The 22,175-nt window shown below is 51.0% G+C and overlaps 1 protein-coding gene across 3 annotated transcripts; it reads right to left on the bottom strand.

Annotated features, from left to right (window-relative positions):
* Nucleotides 1–51: 51 nt before the first annotated feature.
* Mical1 (microtubule associated monooxygenase, calponin and LIM domain containing 1) lies at nucleotides 52–20,556 on the bottom strand. Of its 3 annotated transcripts, none has more exons than NM_001106397.1 (24): nucleotides 11,798–12,001; nucleotides 10,028–10,332; nucleotides 9,729–9,936; nucleotides 9,310–9,414; nucleotides 8,873–8,977; nucleotides 8,573–8,728; nucleotides 7,908–8,008; nucleotides 6,784–7,041; nucleotides 6,448–6,563; nucleotides 6,126–6,252; nucleotides 5,879–5,960; nucleotides 5,247–5,391; nucleotides 3,582–3,772; nucleotides 3,351–3,436; nucleotides 2,933–3,016; nucleotides 2,657–2,813; nucleotides 2,368–2,444; nucleotides 1,913–2,186; nucleotides 1,689–1,792; nucleotides 1,314–1,427; nucleotides 1,102–1,195; nucleotides 818–917; nucleotides 607–677; nucleotides 52–323 (listed from the first exon to the last, which is right to left on the bottom strand). In NM_001106397.1, exons 2-24 carry the CDS (start codon nucleotides 10,283–10,285, stop codon nucleotides 193–195), a joined length of 3,144 nt encoding a protein of 1,047 aa, NP_001099867.1. In that variant the 5' UTR covers nucleotides 10,286–10,332; nucleotides 11,798–12,001; the 3' UTR covers nucleotides 52–192. The 3 variants fall into 3 exon arrangements, with proteins under 3 accessions (NP_001099867.1, XP_038954550.1, XP_063135149.1); XM_039098622.2 differs by having other exon boundaries at nucleotides 53–323; nucleotides 1,314–1,460; nucleotides 11,798–20,556; XM_063279079.1 differs by lacking the exons at nucleotides 6,126–6,252; nucleotides 6,784–7,041; nucleotides 7,908–8,008; ... (4 more) ...; nucleotides 10,028–10,332; nucleotides 11,798–12,001 and having other exon boundaries at nucleotides 53–323; nucleotides 1,314–1,460; nucleotides 6,448–6,560.
* Between the last annotated feature and the right edge of the window lie 1,619 nt (nucleotides 20,557–22,175).

Genomic DNA, 22,175 nt, shown 5'->3' with positions numbered 1-22,175 from the left:
CCTGCCCTCCTTGCAAATTCCCATCTCCCACCAGCACAGATCATAAACCCTGTTCGTGGCACACACTTTTATTGTAAACAACGAAGCCCCTGACTAAGCAGTCCAGATGGCAGGGGTACAGCCCTCGTGATGGTGTCTTGCTTATGGGGCTCAGAGGCCTCTAATCGTCCTCTTCTAGCCCCGGGCCCCCATCTATACGGGCATCTCTCTGAGCCTTCGCTCCTCCTGGAATTGGATCAGAGCATCCCGCTGGTTCACCACATCCAACAGCTTCCTTAGGACCCGGTCCTCAGACAGTCGGTCGGCCTGGGTCTTCAGAGTTTCTAAAGGGAGGAGATGAAGCTTAGAGAGCAGGAACCTGGGCAGGCGGGAGCCTGAAGAGAGGATCAGGCTCAGCCTGTGTGGTTTCTACACCCTAAGCTTGGTTGTTCACACTTAGGATTGTCACCACGCTGCTTCCCAAGTTTCCTTCCCAAAAGCCCAGTTGTGCAGCCATGACTGGAGGGAGGCTTTGGCTTTCTCCTGAACTGATTCATCAGGACATACATAGGCCAGAGGACTGTGCTCCTTGGTCAGTAATCCAAGGTCATGAGATAGCTCACAGACCTTCCCGGTTGATGCCCCGAAACTCGTGGTCCAGTTGCCGCTGCTTCTCTTCCAGGTCCAGCTCCTGCACCCTGTGGGAACCAGAGACAGCGGGTACACCGCTCTGCAGGGCGCTCACAGGGATGGGACCAGGGTGCTCACGGGGATGGGACCAGGGCGCTCACGGGGATGGGACCTGGCTCACCTGCCCTGTCCCCACCCCTGGCCTTACGTGATCATGAGTTCGGCTTCCTCAGTCACTAGGCTGTTCTTCTTCTGAATGAGCTGTAGCAGCTGCTCTAGCCAGAGTTTCTTCTGCTTTTCTGGAGAGCCTGATAAGTTGGGAAAGGAATGGAAGTGGTCACAGGGCCACAGTATCCAGGGATAATCGGCTGTCATGGGAGTCAGCTGTGTGCACAGCCACTGGGCCTGGAGACTGCTGAGGGCCGAGCGTGTTACCGGGAGCCAAAGAGATCTATGTGCTAGCATGTCTGTCACTCCCAAATCTTTACTCACTACTCTCTTTCCTCAAGGCCACCTCCAGCTTCATGCCTTCGGTCTCCAGTTCCCTCATAGCAGCCTCAATCTCGTTTAGTCTCCGCTGGATGGCCTGCGGGTTGGAAGGCAGGACACTCTGGATTGCTCGAGAACGGAGCACTGGACATGCTCTGAGCTCAGCTAACTGACCCTGTCAGAGCTCTGGTGCCCGGGGCTCACCCAGGGCTCACCTGGGCCTTGCAGAACCTCTTCATCTCCTCCTCTTTGGCACGGCGCATGAGGGTTCGACGCCACGTTGGGTACTTAGTCATGTCGCCTGAGTTCTTGGCCAAGGTCAGCAGTGACTGTGGGAGGGTTGGGGCAGTCAGGTCTGGCCCCTGGTTAGGAATGGGAGAAACTGGAAGGGTGAAAAACTGGGATGGAAAGAGGTAAATTCTGATAAACAGGATAAAGACTTAGAGGCAAGCTTGTGAGACTGGGTGAGAAGACATTCCAAGAGAAGGGTGCCTGCCCTTGGTGCTTCTATGCCCTTGGTTGGGGTATTAAATACCTGCCGGATGCCTCCTGGCTCCGACAGAGTAGACAGCTGGGTTTCTGCAACTTACCTGTTCCACTTCTAGCGCCAAAGGTGGCGGAAGCTCCTCCTCCTCCTCTTCTTCTTCCTCCTCCTCTTCTTCTTCCTCCTCCCCCTTCTCTATGGCCTCAGGAACTGAGCAGAGGAGAGGGAGGGTTGGGTTGGGAGTCCAGTGACCGCTGTATTTCCCAGAATCCCTAGCGCCCATCCTCCCGAAGCTTCCCAGATGAGCACATCTGTAGGAAGAGCACCTACCCTGTGGTGCCCGGAGCACACCCCAGCCCATAAAGCTGCTCTTGAGGGACTCTTGGGCCAAGTCCAAGCAGCTCCGTGGGGGCTTGGGTGGAGGCTCCACTCCTGAGTCAGGGATGATGTTCAGGGAGGATAGCCGTAGGCGTTCTACGCTGGAGAGGCGGATCAGCCGACGTGCAGGTTGGCTGGGGCTTGGGACAGGGCTGGCCTCCGTCACAGGAGGTACAGGAGAGGAGGGGCCTGACTGTGTGGTACTGTCTCCTGGTGTTGGGAGCTCCTGGAAAGGCCACCATGTGGTAAGGTCATGGACCCCACCAAGTAGACACTGATAGGCAGCGCTCTGACGACAAGCGTCCGTCAGAAGAGGACAGCATTCATTTACTGCCTGCAAGCCCACTGATCCGGGGACACCTGCCTCTTCCCACGTCCCATCACACAGAGGTTTGTTTTGTTTTAACCTGGTTCTCTGGACTTCCATTGTTGTCTGCCTCCTTCTGATCCTCCTGGGGTAGGTGCTGGAGACAGTAGAAATATCCTGGAAAGGGTAGAAGATGTTGGGTATCAGCCCATTGCTCAGACACTCAGAGGGAAGGTGGAGGTACAGTGGATTTCTTTGGACTCCCCACCTAAAGCTTCAGAGGGGACTGAGAACCTGTTTCCACCTATTGTCCAGCCTCCCTCTCCCTCCACACTCCCTTGTCCCCAAGAAAGCCCCAAGTCCCTGTAGCATCTCTCAGGCCCACTTACCATCTCCTGGATATTGCCCATAGCCACCTGGCCGCAATGTGGCCTCACAGGTACGGCAGCAGAAGCAGCCGCGGTGGAAGAAATGGCCATCCACACAGAAGCGTTCCAGGATGTAGAGGCGTTTCCCACAGAGCTCACACACATCCTCTGCCCCAGCCTGCAGAGCCCCAGGAGATATAGGATCAGTGGGACCCAAAGCCAACTGCTGAGGTCTCCCACTCCCATAAAGCCTTTTCCCACCCTTGCAGGCATTTGCAGACCGGGCCCTGGACCTACCTCCTCATGTTCGGAGGGCAGAGCTGGGGGCACACTGGGCTCAGAGACAGGAGGCTCCTCAGTACACGGAGTCTCCTCCTCTACCTAAGGAGGTGACATAGCGTGAGCGGGGGAATGGTTGTGTACAGAAAGGAAAGGCTGGCAGGGAAGGGAGTAAGACTAGACAGGGGGACAGGATCAGGGCCTGCAGAACCAGCAAAGGAGGGGAAGACACAGAGGAAACAGGACAGAGCAGAAAAACAGCGCAGGACTACCTGCAAGGGAAGCTTCCTGTCACCAGCAAACTCCCTGTGGTCCCGCAGCAAGTCCTAGGACTGTGAGCGTTACCTGAGCCCAGCTCTCCCCTCCACTCAGAATGTGTTCTGTCATTCTCACTGAGCACCCCTTCTTCAGCCTCAACCCTGCTTAGACTCCTCACCTTGGTCCGGGTCCGTTGTAGGCTCCTCTGGAGTTTGCCAAGGAAAAGTATGGCACTAGGGGTCCCGTGAGGCTGGCTGACAAGGCCTGCAGGCAGAGTCCAGCTGTCAGCACTGGGACCTCTTTATATCGCTGCCCTGTGCCTGGGGTGGGTCCTTAGATGGTACCTCCTTCCCTCCTGCCCCCTCTCCTGCTCTTACCCTCCTTCCTGCCCATCTACCCTCCCACTCACCTGAGCTGTGGGGTGTGTTCTTGAAGGCGCTGTGGAAGTGGCTGAGGTAGGCAATGAGGCCCAGTGGGTCACTGCCTGCCACTACGGCCTGTGCAGACAACACTGGTATGATGCCCAACTCATATTCTGCCACCCTCAGTGCCCAGGCAGTGGCTTCCAGAGCGCTCATGCCCTGCAGCTCTGAGGGTTCCCTGTGGGGCATTGGATGAAATGGATGCCAGTGAGACACAGCCTGACTCCACTGTAGGAGGCAGGGAGGGACGGTAACAGCAGGAGACAAGAAACAGCAAAGGGGGTGAGCGTGTGAAGCCTGGTTTGTTGGTAGTTGTCTACCCCCGTGTTGTTTTGTGTTCCCCACACATCACTTCCTCCTTGCACAGGCTCCTTGGTCACATGTCTGACCCCTCAGCCCTTTAACCCAGAGGGACCGGCCGTCCCGTGGTAAGACTAACCCCAGGAGCAACAAGGAAGGCCTGGTTGGGGAAGGGACTTCATTTGGGAAGATGAATGGGGGCTCTGGGAGATGTGAACTGGTACTGCAGAGTTAAGGCTGGCCTCAAATTTACAGTGATCCTCCTGCTTCTGCTTCCAAAGTGCTTTGAGTATAGCTGCATGCCATCACAACTAGCAGCAATATGTATGTGTGTGTGCATGTGCATGTGTGTATGCACATGTATGTGTGTGTACATGTGTGTCTGTGGTGAGTGTGCATGTGTGTGCATATGTGTATGCACATGTATGTGTGTGTACATGTGTGTCTGTGGTGTGCATGTGTGTATGCTCATGTATGTGTGTACATGTGTATATGTGGTGTATGCATGTGTGTGTGCATGTGTGTTGCACATGTATGTGTGTACATGTGTATGTAGTGTGTGCATATGTGTTTGCATGTGTGTATGTGTGTCATATGTGTATGCACATGTATGTGTGTGTACATGTGTGTCTGTGGTGTGCATGTGTGTATGCTCATGTATGTGTGTATATGTATGTATGTGGTGTATGCATGTGTGTATGCACATGAATGTGTGTGTACATGTGTGTCTGTGGTGTGCATGTGTGTATGCTCATGTATGTGTGTACATGTGTATATGTGGTGTATACATGTGTGTGTGCATGTGTGTTGCACATGTATGTGTGTACATGTGTATGTAGTGTGTGCATATGTGTTTGCATGTGTGTATGTGTGTCGTATGTGTATGCACATGTATGTGTGTGTACATGTGTGTATGTGGTGTGTGCATGTGTGTACATATGTGTGTGCACATGTATGTGTGTGTGCATGTGTATATGTGGTGTGCATATGTGTATGCTCATGTAAGTGTGTACATGTGTGTATGTGGTGTGTGCATGTGTGTGTGCATGTGTGTGTGCATGTGTGTGTGCATATGTGTGTGTGTTTGTTGGACTGAACTGAGGTTTCACTCATGCTAAACAAGTGTTTTCTACTCCTGCATTGTTCCCAGTCTTTCATGGCTTCTGACTTCTCTATCTGGATGCAATAGACTCTGTATTACCTTGCTGGGCTGCTGAGCAGAGCCGGACTAGATTACCAACTCTAGGGACAGGTGAAGCTGGGACTCACAGGGCACCGACTCCTGCACAGCATCTTCTTACCAAGCAGTTGAAGGGAGGGAGGGCTGGGCATGGGAGAGAGGCGCAACTCACAGAAGGCCAGGCTGTAGGCGGTGTACCAGGGCACACAGAGCTCGCCCATCAGCCCACGAGGAAGAGAAGTCAGTGACAGAGACTCCAGGAAAGCCAGCTGTCTGCTCCTGGCACCAGTGCAGAAGCTCCTCAGTGCCTGCAGACCCTAGGAGAGCAGAGCCATGCTGTACCCAAGGCCCACGCACACCTGCTGCTGGGCGTGTGAGAGCCAGGCCGCCAGGCAGCGTCTCCTCCTCCCCCATTCTATATCCTTGCCCTTCATGACAGAGTTGGGATACATAAAGAGTGACTACTATAGCCACATAAAAGCCAAGGGAAGGTAAACAAGGGCAGGGAGGCTCAGATGCTACAGAACAGGTGCTTTGGGTTCACACCCACGGCTGCAGGAAGGGGTTGGCAGAGAAGCTAGACCTGCATATCACAGTTGTGGCTGCTCAGCCCGGTCAGCGGAGCACAGCACAGCAGTGCAAATGACTGAGCCTTTCCCATGCTGGCACACAGCTGCCGCCCAAGCCCTGAGACCTCAACCCCCACCCCAAAGCAACCACAAAACAAGCTTCCCAGCACAGGGCCCTGTGTCAACACTGTTGCTTGCTGGCTCTGCCTCTCTGGCTAGGGCAAGGCCTGCTCACCTGTGGTTGTCTTCCGGGCATCCGTCTCGTCACTCTTCTTCCGAGCATGCTCCTTGTCCATTATGTCATAGAGGTCTTGTACCTAAGGTAGCTTCCTCTCAGTCTCAAGGCAGCTGACCACCCAGCACTTCAGCCCTCAGGGAGGAGCCTGCCTATGGTAGGGCTGACCCCTGCTGGGACGGGAAGACCTGGCACGGGACAGGGAGGTGATCTGGGAAGATAGGGGCGCAGAGGTAGAGAGTCTGACCTGGTTGGGCGTTACAGCCCGGAGGTTCAGGTTGGGGTATCGGGTGGCAGGGTCCAACCCATACTGGGCTACATTTCGATGCATATTCTCTGGGGATGTTTGTGACAGAAGCTGGTACAAGCTCTCACTATCGGTGGTGGTGGAAGGTGGTGCACAGACACAAGGGAAGCTGTCAGCACCCACTCCTCAACAACTGGACAGCTTTCCTGTAGTCCCGCCACCGCCATCCTTTCCTTCAGGATCTCCTGACCCCTCTTCCTGACCCTTGCCCCGAATCATGTCTTCCCTACCAGCACAGACTGGTCTCTGAACCAAGCCTCACCGTTCAGCCAACAGCTCTAGAGGCCCAGTACCCTCCGCCCACCGCTTCACCATCCAGGCTGCATCGAAGGCTGCCAAGAAGCCTCGGGCCACTCCAGTGCCCAAAGGCCAGAAGGGCTGCAGGGTATGAGAAATAGGAAACCACTCAATGAGAATCCAATGAGTATGTCCCAAGCCCAGATATCTCCAGTGGGGGAAGACCTTTTCCACCCCACACAGCTTTCCCCTGCACCAAGCAGCCCCTAAGCTCCTCCCACAACAAACCGACTTCCTATGCCCCGCCCCCAATAAGAGCTTCCTCTTGAACCATGGGAGTCATTCACCTCCTGATGCTCACCTCCACAAGGCAGTCCCCCACCAGCCCCAGCAGTAGGCGGGCACCATGCTTTTCTTGGATACGAGCAGAACTCTCTGACCGCATCATGCTTGTGAAGTCGAAGGCTGCCACATCGGGCCGCCCACGTGCATCCTGAGCGAACTCCAGTTTCCCAAGCTTGCCTTGGGTGGCGAAGTCGGCCGCTGCTCTGGCAAACTGCTGCAGAGCCTCAGGCACCACATTAGCTTTGCCCAGCAGCTGATCAGTCTCTGGCAAGTCCTACGTGGCCGAGAGATAAAAACCCGAGCCCTCTGAGAGTAGAATCACATGCTCAGCTCCACCCCGTTCTACAGAGGACTGACCTAGGGTGTAGAAGGTACACACACATGTTGAGGCCTAGATGGGGAGAGGCTGCCTAGACTACATAACAATCCAAAGCCAGGCTGGCCATAGAATTCTAGTAGCCGGACTCTCATATTCAGATTCCTTCCTCAGTACTCACCCTGCTGCAGAGGGTCTCAAGCCCTGCGCTGTCCGGAACCAACATCGTTGCTGTCATAGACTTAGATATCATCAAAGCCTCCGTTTGTTCAGCATTTACAAACAGCACACAACTTAGCATAGTACTTTGTATAGTACTAAGTGTGCAAGTACACAGTACTCAGCATAGTACTTCGTATAGTACTAAGTGTGCAAGTACACAGTACTCAGCATAGTACTTTGTATAGTACTAAGTGTGCGAGTACACAGTACTCAGCATAGTACTTCGTATAGTACTAGTGTGCAAGTACACAGTACTCAGCATAGTCTTAGTACCCAGAAGGAAGGCATCCAGCTATTTCATCCATTCAGTGAGTACACAGTAGGTGCTTAACTACTCATCAGGTACCAGGCTAAGCCCTGGGAACCAACAGCCGGCAAGAGGAAAGAGAAAGACACTCTCTCAGTCCTGGAGCGCATTAGACTGGTACCATATCCGCAAGCTTAGCCCAGACTAGGATTCCTACTGCCACCTACATTCAGGGAGCAAGAGCTTGTCAAACGGAGTTACTGCCTGGCTGGAGGCAGGAGAGGATGGAGTCCATTCATAACCAGGGGTAGACTGTGTCCAGCCCAGCCTCCTCCCTCCTGGGCCCAGGGCCTACCTGGCGCAATACCCCCAGCCTCAGCAGACACTGCTTCTTGGCTGTCATGACAAAGTAGTGGGTGTCGTCCTTGTAGTACACAATGTTCTCCAGATCAATACCTGGCGGGATGGGGCAGAGCAGAGGACGGGGAGATGAGTCTTCAGTGATTCTGCATATCGGCTCTCTAAGCTCCCACGCCACGGCTGGCCTCTGAGAGCTGAAGTCACGCCGTAGGCTGCAGTGAGTGTTCCACACACAGGTCTGGTGGCACGAAGGGCCATCTGTCCTGGCCCAGAGGGCTTTGCCAGCTTGGAGCAAAGAGGGGACCCAGGTGGAACGACAGCTGAGAGGCCTCTATCACTTGGTCACATAGCAGCGATACAAAGCCAAAGGAAGCATGGCGCCCTCTTGAACATACATTTGTAACGTGCACCATTCTCTCTCTCCAGCAGGAGGCAGCACAAAGCCAAGCAGCCAGACATTTAAGAGAGAGTTCCAGGTCTTTCATACCAAGTGAGCAGCTGCTTGGTCCCTGGAGGACCCTTCTTCCTCTTTTGCTGGTGAGACCACCGAGGATGGACAAAAGTGAGGTTCCTTGGACCGAGCCCAGGTCTGAGAGGCAAGTGGGAACCATCCCAGAGTAAAAGCCAGAGAAGGGAAGGCCTTTGAGGGTGGGCCCTCACCTGTGGCTTTGAGCAGGCTCTGGAAGAATTTTTGGTTGTAGATCCGAGCTACGCCACTGATTTCTGGCACCTGTGTCTCCTCCACCGTGCGCCCATTCACAAAGTTGGCTGTGATGCCGATGGCCAGTTTGCCGCGCATCTCTCTGATGGTGAAGCCTAGTGGTAGGGGGAGGTGGGGATAATACTTCTAGGAAGGCTCAGGAGAGCCTACGATGCTGATATCTCTCTCTCTCTCTCTCTCTCTCTCTCTCTCTCTCTCTCTCTCTCTCTCTCTCAGCTATGAGGAAAAGGGTCACTCACCTTCAGGGACAAATTTGCCTCCTCCAGCTGAGATGAGGACATCAAATTCGTAGCTGGCCAGTTGGGCTGGGGGACTGGGCTGGATCCGGGCACGCCAGCCACTCCCTGGGACAGAGAGTACGAGAGCCACAAAGGTGTAGAGGTCAGAGGGGCCCTACACTCCCAGGTCAGGCTAGAGAAACAAAATAAATTCATAAAGGACTCAACGGTCTGGAAAATAGCTTATCCAATCACACCTCCCGGCAGCCAGGGAGGCCGTCGAGGAAGGCCATGCTATGCCTACCTTGCTTTTCCCTCAGACACGCTGTCTGAGGCTAGGGCTGCCCAGACTTCACTGTCAGGAAAAAGTCAGCTGACTCCCGCCCAGACCTCCCTTATTATGTTGTAGGGATCTCTCTTTGGTGGGTAGGGATTCCCAAGAGCACAGAAATACTTACCTTTTTTGGGAGGGGGCTGCAGGCCAGTGAAAGTGAAGCCCCAGTGAATCTCCACCCCCAACAGTAACGCCACCTTCAGCAGAAGCAGCTGGAGCTGTCGGATGCCTGGAAGCGAGACGGCGGCTCAAGCCTTCTCCCACTCCAGTGTGTACCCGTTCAGAGCTAGGGGAGGCCTAAGAGACCACTGAAACCTATCTGCGACCACACAACTCTGAACACCTGATAACATCTGAGCCCAGACCCAGGCAGGTTACTACGTGGATAAGAAAAATCACTGCCCCGTTTTACAGACGTCGGATCCGGTTCTTAAAGGTCACCCGGTTAAAGTGACTCCTGTTCTCCCTGGCTTTTGCCTGGCCCTACAGTCTCCCGCCTCGAGACTCAGGCACACCAACCCGAGGGCCAGATCAAGTTCTTACTGATATGGTCCAGGGTCCCAGTACAGAAACGCCCGTAGAACTTCTTGGCCCCAAGTGCCCGGAGATCATGGATGGTGAAGGGCCAGAGATGGAGTACATTGTGCCTAGAGAACTTGGTACGCTTTTCCACAAGCACCACTCGGGCACCTAACAGTGCAAGCTCCACTGCAGCCCGAAGTCCACAAGGCCCAGCACCTACCACGAGACACTGCAAGCACATGTAGGTGAGCAGGTGTGTGGCAAACTGCCTCCCCTGCCACCTCTGCTGCTCACACCACTCCCAGACTTTACGTATCTACCTTGGTGTTGGTACAGGCCTGGCCTTGCTGGTACGCAGGCTGGCTTGCTCTCTTGTCCAACTTGGCCCACAGTGACTTGGCACTCCAGTAGTTGAGCTGGGCCTTGATCTTGTGGTACTGGGGTAATCCCCCACCAGACTCCACTCCCAGGGCTCTACAGAGCCCCTGAAAACTGCTCAGTACATCTTGGCACAGCTGTGCCTGCACAAAGGTCTCAAAGTGGTCATGTGCTGGGTTGGTGGAGGTTGGTGAAGCCATATGGGGCCCCTGCTGACAAGAGGAGCAGCTGTGGGGAAACCCAGTGCCTGTGGAAAGAAGAGAAGTTAAGACTGAAGTGAAGGAAAAGAAAGGGGAGGAGCCAGCGAGCAGGCAAGTGTCACAAGGGAGCTCAGGGTCCACCTCTGATTGGACCCTGCTCCTAGCCCACTCCCAGATCAAGATCAGCACCCCCCAACCCCGCCCCGAGACAGCGGCTGTCTCTTACAAAGTGAATTTCGCCAAATTTAGAAATGAAACGCAGTAGTCCTGGGCACAAGGACACTAAGGGAGCAGCAGCCACCATATGGGATCTCTGAGGCCCAGGGGACAAGGAATTGTAGGAGGCGTTCCCTAGGTCCTGTAAGTAGGACACCCGGGAGTTTCTCAAGGGCCTGCCAGGGGGTGGGGTAGAAGGTGGAGGTTTCCCTTCTCGTAGACAGCAGGAACTAACACCCCAATACAACTACGGCTGCTTGACAAGCACACACCCATTTCTTCCTAACTCTCTGCAGGCCAGCGCCCTTTGGAGGACTTAGTGCCACGCTGGTTGTGGGATGTGCCTCTCCCCAAAGGCAAAGTTCCATTCCACGTGCTTGCCTCCTGACAAGGGGCCACCGTCTGTGCAGGCTCCACTTCCCAGCCACCCAAACAACCCTCACAAATGGCCTGAGCATGTTGCGACCGCTGACAGTATGACAGACCTTCTGACTCACTGTGGTCAAAATACTTCCCCTGAGATCGTGTCGCTGCTCCAGTGAGCAGTGGGAAGGAGTAGGGGCAGCAGCGGTTGGGCTCGTCCCTTCCGCAGACCCTCACATCTAATCGACCCCTAGCCTCACTCCCACGGGCGTTCCTCTGTGTTCTCCTAGGAATCTCTAGAGACAAGGCCTCTCTTTGTACCCCTTTCCTTCCCTCCAGCCCACACGCGCAGCTTAAGGGCTCTTGGAGGGCTTTCTCACGCTGTCGCCGGAAGAGATGTAGAGTTGGGGGGATGGGTTGCTCTCGGTGGGAGAGGCAGCTAGGTAGGGTGGGTTTAAACTGGGGGCTAGGTCCTTGTGGGCCGATCTATCATCCCCAGCAGCCCCTCCATTGCCCGTACGGTAGGAGGAGGCAAAGGTTGCCCACATCGGGTCACTAGGACAGGAGTAGATGGGTGGAACAGGAGTCCCTCTTGGAAGTGGAAGTCTGGGGGTTGGAGGGACCTCGGTTAAAAGAAATAAAAAAGGCACCCAGACTGGAAGCACAAGCACAAAGGATGTGCCATAGGTGGAGCGTCTAAGGGATGGAGAACTGGACCTTGGGCAGCGGGAGTGAGGAACTCCCAACACTCTAGACAGTAAAATCTGCACAAAGGCGCTGATCTGGGTAGGGCCCTGGCAGGAGGACCCGCCGAACCAGCCAGGCGTGGCTCCCTACCCCATTTCCCCGGAAGCGCTCCCCAACTCCCTCCTTACCCTCACCCCCAACTCAGCAAGCCGGAGGGCGCATAGCCGGCACTGCTGGACTACTTACCCGGCGTTTCTGGGGCTGGAAAAGCCGCTTCCTGTCGGAAGGGTATCCCAGGGCTAGGGCAGAGGAAGGGGTGGTGCAGAGAAAGCAAGAGAGGGCCTGGTGGCTCTGGAACCGGGGAGTTCCGAGGAGTCTGGACCGCGGCGCCAGCGCAAAACACAGAGGAAGACTTATCCGCACCTCATTACGCCGCAGTCCTCCTCTTGGGACAGCCTGGGCCCCGCCCTTGCCTGCAGGGTGGTGCTGTGGGGCGTGGCTCTGTCTACACCAGGGACTGCTGGGGGCCTCCAAACTGTCTGGCCTGGCTGGGACAGGGAGAGCAGAGACTTGAGTGACCGTGCCTGAGTCCGCCCCAGTGGTACCCAAGCTGTGGGCCACTTCCGAGAGCTGGCGGAGTGGGCTCAGGCCTCCGGCAAGAAGTTTGTTTAAGCTGCAGGGTCCGAGGGTGGCGCCAGATTTCTGAGCTCCCTTCACCTCTCCCACCGAGAAATCCACACCCTGGGCGCCACCGAGGATCCAGTTGCGGGGTCCATCTCTCCTGGGACAGGTCAGCTGGCACGGAGGCTCAGGCTAAGGACAAAGCTTAAGTCCCGGTCCACACAAAGTAAGGAACTCGGGAGTCGTGTGTGTGTGTGTGTGTGTGTGTGTGTGTGTGTGTGTGTGTGTGTGTATGTGTTCGTATGTTCAACTAAGAAAGGCAGAATGTGGGAGAGGCTAGGAATTCAAGGTTCAGAACTAAAATCAAGACTCAGGAAACGGACAATGCTGAGAAACTTTGGAATCGAATTCTGTATTTTCCCTTAAGTTGTATCATGAAAGGAATTGTTCAAAATCAAGCAGCTTTGGTTAAAGTTAATAAAACAGCAGTTGTCATTTATTGCATGAGCGTTGACAAAAACTGTTTTCCTGAAAAAGTCAACGAGACTTCATGACCACACAAGTTCAACAGCCAGTGGCATGGATGCTATCAGCCCCCAGGCCGTTCTGGATTCCTGCCTACCACTGTTAATCCATGGGGCGGAAATAAAGGTTGACATTCATGAGAAGTGCTTAACCTAGGAAGAGGTGGCTACATTCTCTCTCCTTGAGATAAGGGGACCAAAAAGAGCTGAGGTTCAATGGCTGTCTTTGCGGGTTTGTGTTTGAATCAATCATTTGACCTTTTGTCTAAAGACACTGGGACACCCAGTAAAGCCCCAGCGCTCAGCACACTCAGCCGCAGCTGTTGGGGCAGAGAGAGAAGGAAGAGGAAATACCCGATCTCTGCCGGGAGAGACCAACACAGGTCACACACTCTGGAAGGCAGGGAAGCCTTTGATCTGGGCCCACTCGTGTTCTTGAGAGACATCATTCTGCTTGGAACAAATTTGCAGAATGTCAGACACACCCATATTTGAACGCAGTGTGAAAATGCTCTAAAAAGTGCACTACAAATGGGCTTCCAGCCTTCACTCTCCGTGCCTTTCCCTTCCATTAGCAGATGGACGCCAGCACGTACTGGGTCTTGTTTACGAAGGCCCAGGTTCCTCCAGAGGCTGTAGTTGAAGCCAAACAGGGTTGCTCTATGAGCAGCAAATTGTAAAAGCTGTCTTTTCAAAAGATCATAGAACGAGTTCCTCGACTCTTAAAACCTGCTGACTTACAGCTCTCCTTGATGCTAGTTAAAGACCCACAGTACAGCCAGGGAGCTGTGGGAAGGGCAGTGGTCTGCACTCCAGAAGGTCTGTCTGTCTGTAGGTCAGATTTCTGTACCAGGCCTGCTGTGGCTGGAAATCACTAACCTCAATCTCCTGGTCTCTAAATCGAGGCATTTTTTAATGACTCAACTTCCTTAGCCAGTTTCAGGTCTGGGTTCTTTTTATTGAATGTTGCCGCTTCTCAGAAACGTACAGGAAAAAAAAAAACAAAAACAAAAAAACAAAAACAAAACAAAACAAAAAAACCCAAAACCCAAGCATTTTTTCCTTTTTTCCTTATTAGAGTCTTGAGTTATGATCCTCAGTTGTGTATTTATGTGAGCTAAAAGTAGTTAGCCTAGTCATACTGGCTATATAGTTCACGTTGGAGTAAATAAAATAAATGACCCACCTGTGAAAATTCCATTTTAAAAGAATCCCATTCTAATGGCTTTGGAAAACATTGCCTTAGCAGCTGCTCAGTTTAAAGTCCCGAGGCATTAAGGACAGGATCCTCTTCTCTCTCTCTATGTGTGTGTGTGTGTGTGTGTGTGTGTGTGTGTGTGTGTGTGTGTGTGTGTCAGACCAAGTTCTGTCTTTCTGTAGAGCCATGTTTTACTTCCTTATCTCACCTCCCAACCTCTGATCTCCTGGGCTTAGAGCCAGAAAGAAACTTTCTAACAGCCCAGCAGACATCTGTTGGTCTATAATATGGCCTTAAATCTGAAGCCCAGAATCTTCAGCTCTCATGGGCCTGGCCTAGAGTCAGTGCAACCCTGAGAGCCACAGTTCCCAATGGAAAACAGGCAGTGAAGCAAAGGTGTATCCTGTCTAAGTTTGGAGGTGCTGGCTGGGTTCAGATTAGAGGGTCTGGAAGAGCCTCACATAATTTTGACTTGAATGGTGTGGGTTGGGGAGTTCTGACAACTTTCCAGGCGGAGAAACCACCTGCTCCTAGGCCCTCAGGCAGAAATGAGCTGGATGTGTTTAGACCAATAGAGAGGTAACCAACCAGTGTGGCCGGAAGTGAGAATGCAGAAGAAGGGCCCAAGAGGAAGCTGGGTTGGGGATTTTATTCTAGGTGCAGAGAATTGCAGAAGGAGTTGAAGTCATAATTAAAATAATATAATCTATCCGTTTAGCAAGGTGTCTTAGTCAGGGTTTCTGTTCCTGCACAAAAAACCATTATGACCAAGAAGCAAGTTGGGGAGGAAAGGGTTTATTCAGCTTACACTTCCACATTGCTGTCCATCACCAAAGGGAGTCAGGACTGGAACTCAAGCAGGTCAGGAAGCAGGAGCTGATGCAGAGGCCATGGAGGGATGTTACTTACTGGCTTGTTCCCCTGGCTTGCTTAGCTTGCTCTCTTATAGAACCCAAGACCACCAGCCCAGGGACGGCACCACCCACAATGGGCTGGGTCCTCCCACCTTGATCACTAATTGAGAAAATGCCTTACAGCTGGGTCTCATGGAGGCATTTCCACAACTGAGGCTCCTTTCTCTGTGATAACTCCAGCTTGTGTCAAGTTGACACACAAAACCAGCCAGGACACAGGTATTTTATTCTGTTTGTTGCTAAGGTGACAATGGTCAAAAATACAACTTTCTATTGGAGAAAGGGTCTGGGCAGGGGGATTACAAACCATTACTCAGAACCCGTGGCAGAGTCTAGGGAAGGGACACAATGTACAGTGAAGATGGGGACAGGATAGATTCAAAAGATAGCCTGGGGCAAACCTGATAGCACTTGGTGATAGATCCCATGTGGGGCAGAGGGTATGCAGGCATGCACGGATGCCTGCGTGCATCCAGCCTCATTAAGAATCACTCCTGGGGGCTGGGGATTTGGTTCAGTGGTAGAGCGCTTACCTAGGAAGCGCAAGGCCCTGGGTTCGGTCCCCAGCTCTGAAAAAAAAAAGAACCAAAAAAAAAAAAAAAAAAAAAAAAGAATCACTCCTGGAGGGCTGGAGAGATGGCTCAGTGGTTAGGAGCACCGACTGCTCTTCCAGAGGTCCTGAGTTCAAATCCCAGCAACCACATAGTTGTTCATGTCCATCTGTAATGGGATCCGATGCCGTCTTCAGACATGCAGGCGTATATGCAGATAAAGCACTCATATACATTAAATAAATAAATAAACGCCACTCCTGGGATGTAGCTCAGTTGGTAATCTTGCCTGGCACGTAAGAATCCCCAGTTTTATACCCAGCATCATATGCAAACTGGATGTAGTGGTCTCTATTTGTAGCACGAACACTCAGGAGAAGGAAGCTGGGGGATCAAGGTCAAGGTCATCCTCTATTACATAACAAGGTCAGCCTGAGCTCCAGAGCCCCTGTTACGAAATAACCAGGGGCAGGGAATCCCCACAAAAACTAAATAACTGCTCCTCTTTACGACTGGATGAATCTGAAATAAACTTTCCTTTCCCCCACTCCTCTCCACACTTATCCCTCTGTGTTGTGGTTTGAATATGTTTGGCCCAGGGAGCCAGCGCTATTTGGAGGTGTGGCCTTGTTAGAGGAAGTGTGTCACTGTGGGTGTGGGCTTTAAGACCCTCCTCCTAACCACGTGGGAGCCAGTCTTCTTCTAGTGGCCTGCAGATGAAGATGTAGAACTCTCAGCTCCTACTGCACTGTGCTTACCTGGATGATAATGGGCTGACCCTCTGAACCTGTGAGTCAGCCCCAATTAAATGTTGTGGTTATAAGAGATGCCTTGGTCATGGTGTCTGTTCACAGCAGTAAAACCCTAACTAAGACGGGAGTTGGTACCAGGAACTGGGTAGTGCTGAGAGTGATTTGAACTTTGCAGACCTGGCCCAAGAGGTTTAAATTTATATTAGTTGCATTGACAAAGGAAGTACCATCAGAGACTTTTTCTCTGGTTTAGTCTTATGAAGAGCATTTTAATGAAAAGGAAAAATATAAAAAGGTATGGTTCAAGTAATAAAGGGACATCAGAAAGTGAAATGGAGTTGAATCCTGTCTTCAAGGAGATAAGAGATTAAGGGAGAGGTGATCTCAGGGTAAGACCCCACCCAGCTAAACTTATTGTGTGTGTTTGCAGTTGAACAAGGAATAGTTTGGACTTTTAATCTGGAATGAACCATAATCCAGAAATGGAGGGCACACTTGTGATCCAGATCTTGAGGCTGGAAGACACAGATTTTGATCTGGATCTTGAAGAACTGTGTCCTCGAAAAGCTTAGGTCCAAGCATGGTGGTACACACCTTCAATCCCAGGAGACAAGGCAAGCAGATTCCTGAGTTCAAGGCCAGCCTAGTATAGAACAATTCCAAGTAGAGAAAAGCTTAAATTTAGGCATGGGGTACAATATATGCCCATGATCCTAGCATTCAGGAGACAGAACCATGCAGATCTGAGTTCAAGGTCAATTGACAGAGCAAATTTCAGGACAGCCAAGCTTAAGCAGTGAGGGAGTTGGAAAACAGAAAGCTGGTAATAGAATTGGGGGGGGGGGGATGTTCCAGCTCCAGCAAGCAGCAGATCTTGGGAGCTTTGGCCATGTGGCTCTGGCTTTAACGTCTAGAATAGAAGGGACTACTGGGACAGTTGATGCTGGTTGGCTGGAGTTAAGGAATTAGTGGTGGTTAAGAAGAGACCAGCATCACTGAGGTGAAATCTTTTGGGAAGTGATTCCTGAGAGTACAAAGAAACTGTGTTCCAGAGAAAGCCAAGGTTGTAACTCGTGCTGCTGCTGGACTTGGTAATGTGTGAGAGTCACCCAGGTGGCATGAAGGGACCATGAAGAGCAGCTGAGGCTTGGCACTCTGAGAGGCCATGGAAGGCCATTGGTGAAGTGCAGCCTCAGTTGCAGTTGATGGTCCAGGACTGAAAGGGTCATTGAAGAAGTTGAGGTTTGGAACCATGAAGGGAGCCTATGAGGGGCTATTGTTGAAGCCTAGTTTCAGTGGAAGACCCCAGCGTATTGGAGATGCCAGTGCCATTGGATGATCACCAAGTACAGCAGTGGCAATGGAGTAGAGTCGACCAGAGCCTAGAGTGCTACAGAGGACAGAGCTGGAGAAGTGACGCCAGCCCTTTGGAGGAGCCCAGATTATGTGTGAATCCCAGACACTGGGGGAAAAAGCTGTGACGTTTAAGTTGCCTTGGAGACCCCAAGATGTTTGAGATGCCAGAGCCGTGGGCTATCTGCTGAGGAAAGCTGCTAACAGAAAGTGGAACCAGCCCAGGAGACAGCAGTTTATTGCGCCCAACAAAGAGGAAAAAGGAGTTGGGGATGTGAAGACCGCCTTGGTATCAGATATGGAAATGCAGAGTTTGGAGTTTGCCCAGCTGATTTCCTGCCCTGCTTTGGGCATTACTGTGAAGTGATTGGATGGATCTCAGAAGAGACTTTGAACTTTGGATTTTTAACATTGTCGAGACTGCCATGATTATGGAGACTTTGGAAGTTGGACTAAGTGTAGTCTTCATTATGCCATGTTTAAGTATGGCCCCCACAGGCTCATATTTGAATAAGTTCAAGGGGTGGAATGCGGTGGTTTGAATATGCTCGGCCAGGGAGCAGCACTCCTTTGGAGGTGTGGCCTCGTTAAGATACTCTGTAGCCTGCCCTCTGCACATCCGTTTCTCTGCAGGTCAGAGAAGGATTTCACAGGCTCCTCCACAGCAGGGACCCCATTCTTTCCACATTTCCTTTTGTTCTTCAAACACAATTAGAAGGACTTCTCCAGACCAAAAGTCACCTAATCATGTAATTTGGAAAATGTGGCTTTCTGTAATTTTGCCCAACGGTACTTCAGTCTAACTTTTCATTTAACGGGGAGAGAGTAACATGGAGCTGTTACACACCTGAAATGCCGGAACTTGGTAGGTGGAGACGGGGGATGAGAACATCAAGCCCAGTCTGACCTGTATGAGGTTCCGGCTGGACAAACGAAACCAAAATTAAAGCCAATAGTCAAACTACTCTTGGAAAATCACTTTCAAATTCATGATGGGCTCTATTACAGTTACCAAGAGTCAAAATAGTAAATCCCGGCCCAGGACACAGAGTTTCTGTCCCGAGAGTGGGCATTTCTTTTTTTTCTTCCTTGTACGTCACAGAAGTTAATCACTTTTCAAAGAGCCACGATCCTTTGACAATATCACCGAAAGGTGGTCAGGTTCCTATTTTACCAAAACTCTAGTTGAATGAGCGTTAAAGACTTGTCTAATGTGGGGCAGTTCAGGTGAGAAGGGCCCGCTAGCCCAAGTCCTCTGGCTTAGTCACGTGAGCTGACTGAAACAAGATGATTACAGTGGCTCCAGCTCCTTTCAGAGGTCACTCCGTCCTAAGCGGGCAAGGTAGGCCAGGGAGATTGTGGTTTTAGAGGTTATCCCTATTTACAAAAGCAAGGACAAAGGGTTTCCTTAGATTTCATGAGGGTTTAGGCGGAAACTTAGAAACTGAAAATACAAATGTAGCTTAATGCTTATAAAACAAATCTGTTCCAGACTCAAAATTCTTACTTTAAAAAATAGAAGTGGGGGGGCAACTTAAGGTATGCCCACCTTCGAAATAACGTCTATCTAGTTGGTAAATTCTGATTAATAGCAAAAATGCTGTATAACTGAGACAGCACTGGTCCCTTTCTGTAGGAGAGACACTAAGTACGTTTGATTGTGTGTCAGCCTTTCAGACACGGAACTTACTTTCCATCTCAACTCATTTTTGTCAATGCAGTATAATGGGATCAGCCAGGTTTGGGCCTCAGTTCCGGCTCTGCCACTCTATGGCTTTTATCTCCTTGGGCCTCACTGTTCTCATCTATAAAATGGGCCTAATGATAATGATACTTACCTCATAGGAATGTCATGAAGAGTAAGCAGGACTTGCTTCCTATGGGTTACGGGTGTGTCCTAGCACGGTCCCTTCTCAGCATAGCCCATTAGCACTGAATTGTGCCTTGCCCCCTCCCCCTCCCAAATCTATGTTGAAGCCCCAACCCTACTGCCTCCAAGCAGGGCTGCATTTGGAAACAGGACCTTTCAAGAGTTACTGCAGTTACACATTAGGTTTAGTGTGGGCCAATGCAGCATGCCTGACGTCTCTGAAAGGTGGAAGGCTGGACACGGAAAGACACAGAAAGCAAGCAGGAAGCTAGGGGAAGAGGTCTCAGAGACATTGGATCTCTGCCATCTGTCACATTTCTTTTTTTTCTTTTTGTGGTTCTTTTTTTCGGAGCTGGGGACCAAACCCAGGGCCTTGTGCTTCCTAGGTAAGCGCTCTACCACTGAGCTAAATCCCCAGCCCCCATCTGTCACATTTCTAACCAGGGTTGTAATAACATAAACCCCAGTTGTTGAAAAAGCAGTGCTTACTAAGTCAGACCATGGCCAGGTCTCCAAACCATGTGGAATCCCAGAAATCCCAGAAATCCCAGGAATTGCATGAATCCTGGTTGTTTTGCTTTTTGAGACAACGTTACCATGCAGCCCTGGCTGTCCTGGAACTCACTCTGTAGAGCAGACTGGCCTAGAACTCAAGAGACCTGCCTGCCTCTGACTCCCGAGTGCTGGAATTAAAGGTGTGGTAGTAATGCACCTGTTTTTAATCAAAAGCACCAGATCCAGGGGATCTGACACTCACTTCTGACTTCTGAGGGCACATGATCCACAGACATACATGCTGGCAAAACACCCATAAATATAAAAATGAAGCAAACCTTTATAAAAGTTTGTTTTAGAAAGCTATTAAAAAGGAGGTTCATTCCAAAGGGCAGGGTATGTACTGGGGACACACCCATATACAGGGTGTGTATTTGAGCCTCAATATTCTCATCTGTAAAATGGGCCTAATGATAATGATACTAACCTCATAGGAATGTCATGAAGAGTAAGCAGGGGGTAGTCAGAGTAATGAGGGAGCTAGGGCAAGAAAGTTGCCATCACTTCCTGATTCTCCTGTGACAGCTGGTCAGATGGTACAGTCAAGACTGGTACCTGGTCCCTTGCTACAGAGTCTGGAAGGGCTTACAATGTGGCCACATAAACCATGGAACTGGACTTACTTCTAAAAGTTAAACCTAAGTATTTTTCTCAGTTTTCTTTCTTTCTTTCTTTCTTTCTTTTTTCTTCTTTTTTTTTCGGAGCTGGGAACTGAACCAAGGGCCTTGCGCTTGCTAGGCAAGTGCTCTACCACTGAGCTAAATCCCCAAACCCCTCAGTTTTCAAATAGTTGTCTGAACTCCTTCATAGACGAATCTAGGTTTTTAGCCTATACATTGTATGAAACCTAAAGGCAAATCAAAAAGCAGTAAACACTGTTGCCAAAACTGATACGCAGGCAGTACGAAACACACAAGTGATTATGAGAATTCTGTATGGAGGAGAGGATGTAAAACTCTCATTAATACAGTTTAGCATTAATTACATGTTGAAAGACTTGGCAGTGAAATGTTCTAGTCACATTCTATTACTGTGTCAAACACCTTGACCAAAGCAAGCTGGGGAAGAAAGGGTTTACTAGGCTTTTACTTTCAAGTTGTGATCCATCCCTGTGGGGAGTCCAGGCGGGAGTTGAGAGTAGGACGCAGTGAAACTTGGTTTGATAGCCTGCTCGCTGAGTCACTTACTGGTTCATGCTTAACCAGCTCTTTAATATAGCCTAGAGGCCACCTGCTTGAGGCATGGTGCTACCGGAAGGGATGGGCCCACAGTTCCTCACATGTATCCCTACAGACCAACAGGAGCTAGGCCAGAGGCTCTCAACCTGTGGGCTGAAGCCCCTTTGGGGATTGGGGTGGTAGAATGACACTTTCACAGGTCATTTACAGCTATAAAGTAGCAACCAAGGTAACTTTATAGTTGGGGGTCACCACAACATGGGGAGCATTATGAAGGTTGAGAGGCTCTGCTCTGGGCAATCCCTCAGTTGCTTCTCTGTAAGATGCTGTATGGCCGTGCTGACAAGAGCGAGCAGGATAGTAGGTAACTAACTTCGTTAGGTTAATAGCCCCTACTGTTGCATGTGGCTTTGGAAAATTATAAGTTCCCCAGTGCTGAGGATGGAGCCCAGTCTTGTGTATGCAGGGGCACGTTCTACCGTTGAACTACATCCCCAGGCCTTGTTTTCTTTCACAGGCTCTAATAGCTCAGGCTAGCCTTCAACTCAAGGCACTCCTGCCTCCGCCTGAGTCCGGGGATCATAGGCCTGCACTACCAGGCCTGCCCACAGTGTTTATTTCTTGGTGCTGAGGTAGACTGTGATAAAGTAACCTAAATTTAACTTGTAACCAGTCATGTAGGCCTGGAGACCACATCTGCAGTCAGTCACTTGAGAGGACACACTTAACTCAGCCTGGACATAACAGTGCAACACTGTTCTCAGAAATAATAAACAAACAGTCTCGGATTAGGAGTAGAGCTCACGCTTAGCATAGGTACCTATGGGCTGAGTCTCCTACGCCAAAACCAAACCCACAGCTCCTCGATCATGTTTCTGAATAATTATCTAGCTATCAACAGGGAGACATTTTTACTTTAATACAATGTAGAAGTCTAGGAAAAAATTCAATTTTTTTTTTTCTTTTTTTCGGAGCTGGGGACCGAACCCAGGGCCTTGCGCTTCCTAGGCAAGCACTCTACCACTGAGCTAAATCCCCAACCCCTCAATGTTTTGAAAAGACGGTAAATACCTTGTGCTTTAAGAATAAACAGGCTAGAGCGATGGCT

This window comes from Rattus norvegicus, chromosome 20 (assembly GCF_036323735.1).
Source record: "Rattus norvegicus strain BN/NHsdMcwi chromosome 20, GRCr8, whole genome shotgun sequence".
Lineage (NCBI taxonomy): Eukaryota > Metazoa > Chordata > Mammalia > Rodentia > Muridae > Rattus > Rattus norvegicus.
The sequence above is the reverse complement of the archived record's forward strand: the minus strand, read 5'-3'. Positions and strand labels throughout refer to the sequence as shown.

Bases quoted from the DNA above. Each gene is read 5' to 3' on its own strand.
- Mical1 (XM_039098622.2), bottom strand. From the start codon at position 10,285: ATGGCTTCACCAACCTCCACCAACCCAGCACATGACCACTTTGAGACC. The intron at 5,392-5,878 runs GTGAGCAGGCCT...CTGCTCTCCTAG, and splicing joins TGCCCGGAAGACAACCACAG to GGTCTGCAGGCACTGAGGAG. The intron at 2,814-2,932 runs GTAGGTCCAGGG...GGGGCTCTGCAG, and splicing joins TGCCCTCCGAACATGAGGAG to GCTGGGGCAGAGGATGTGTG.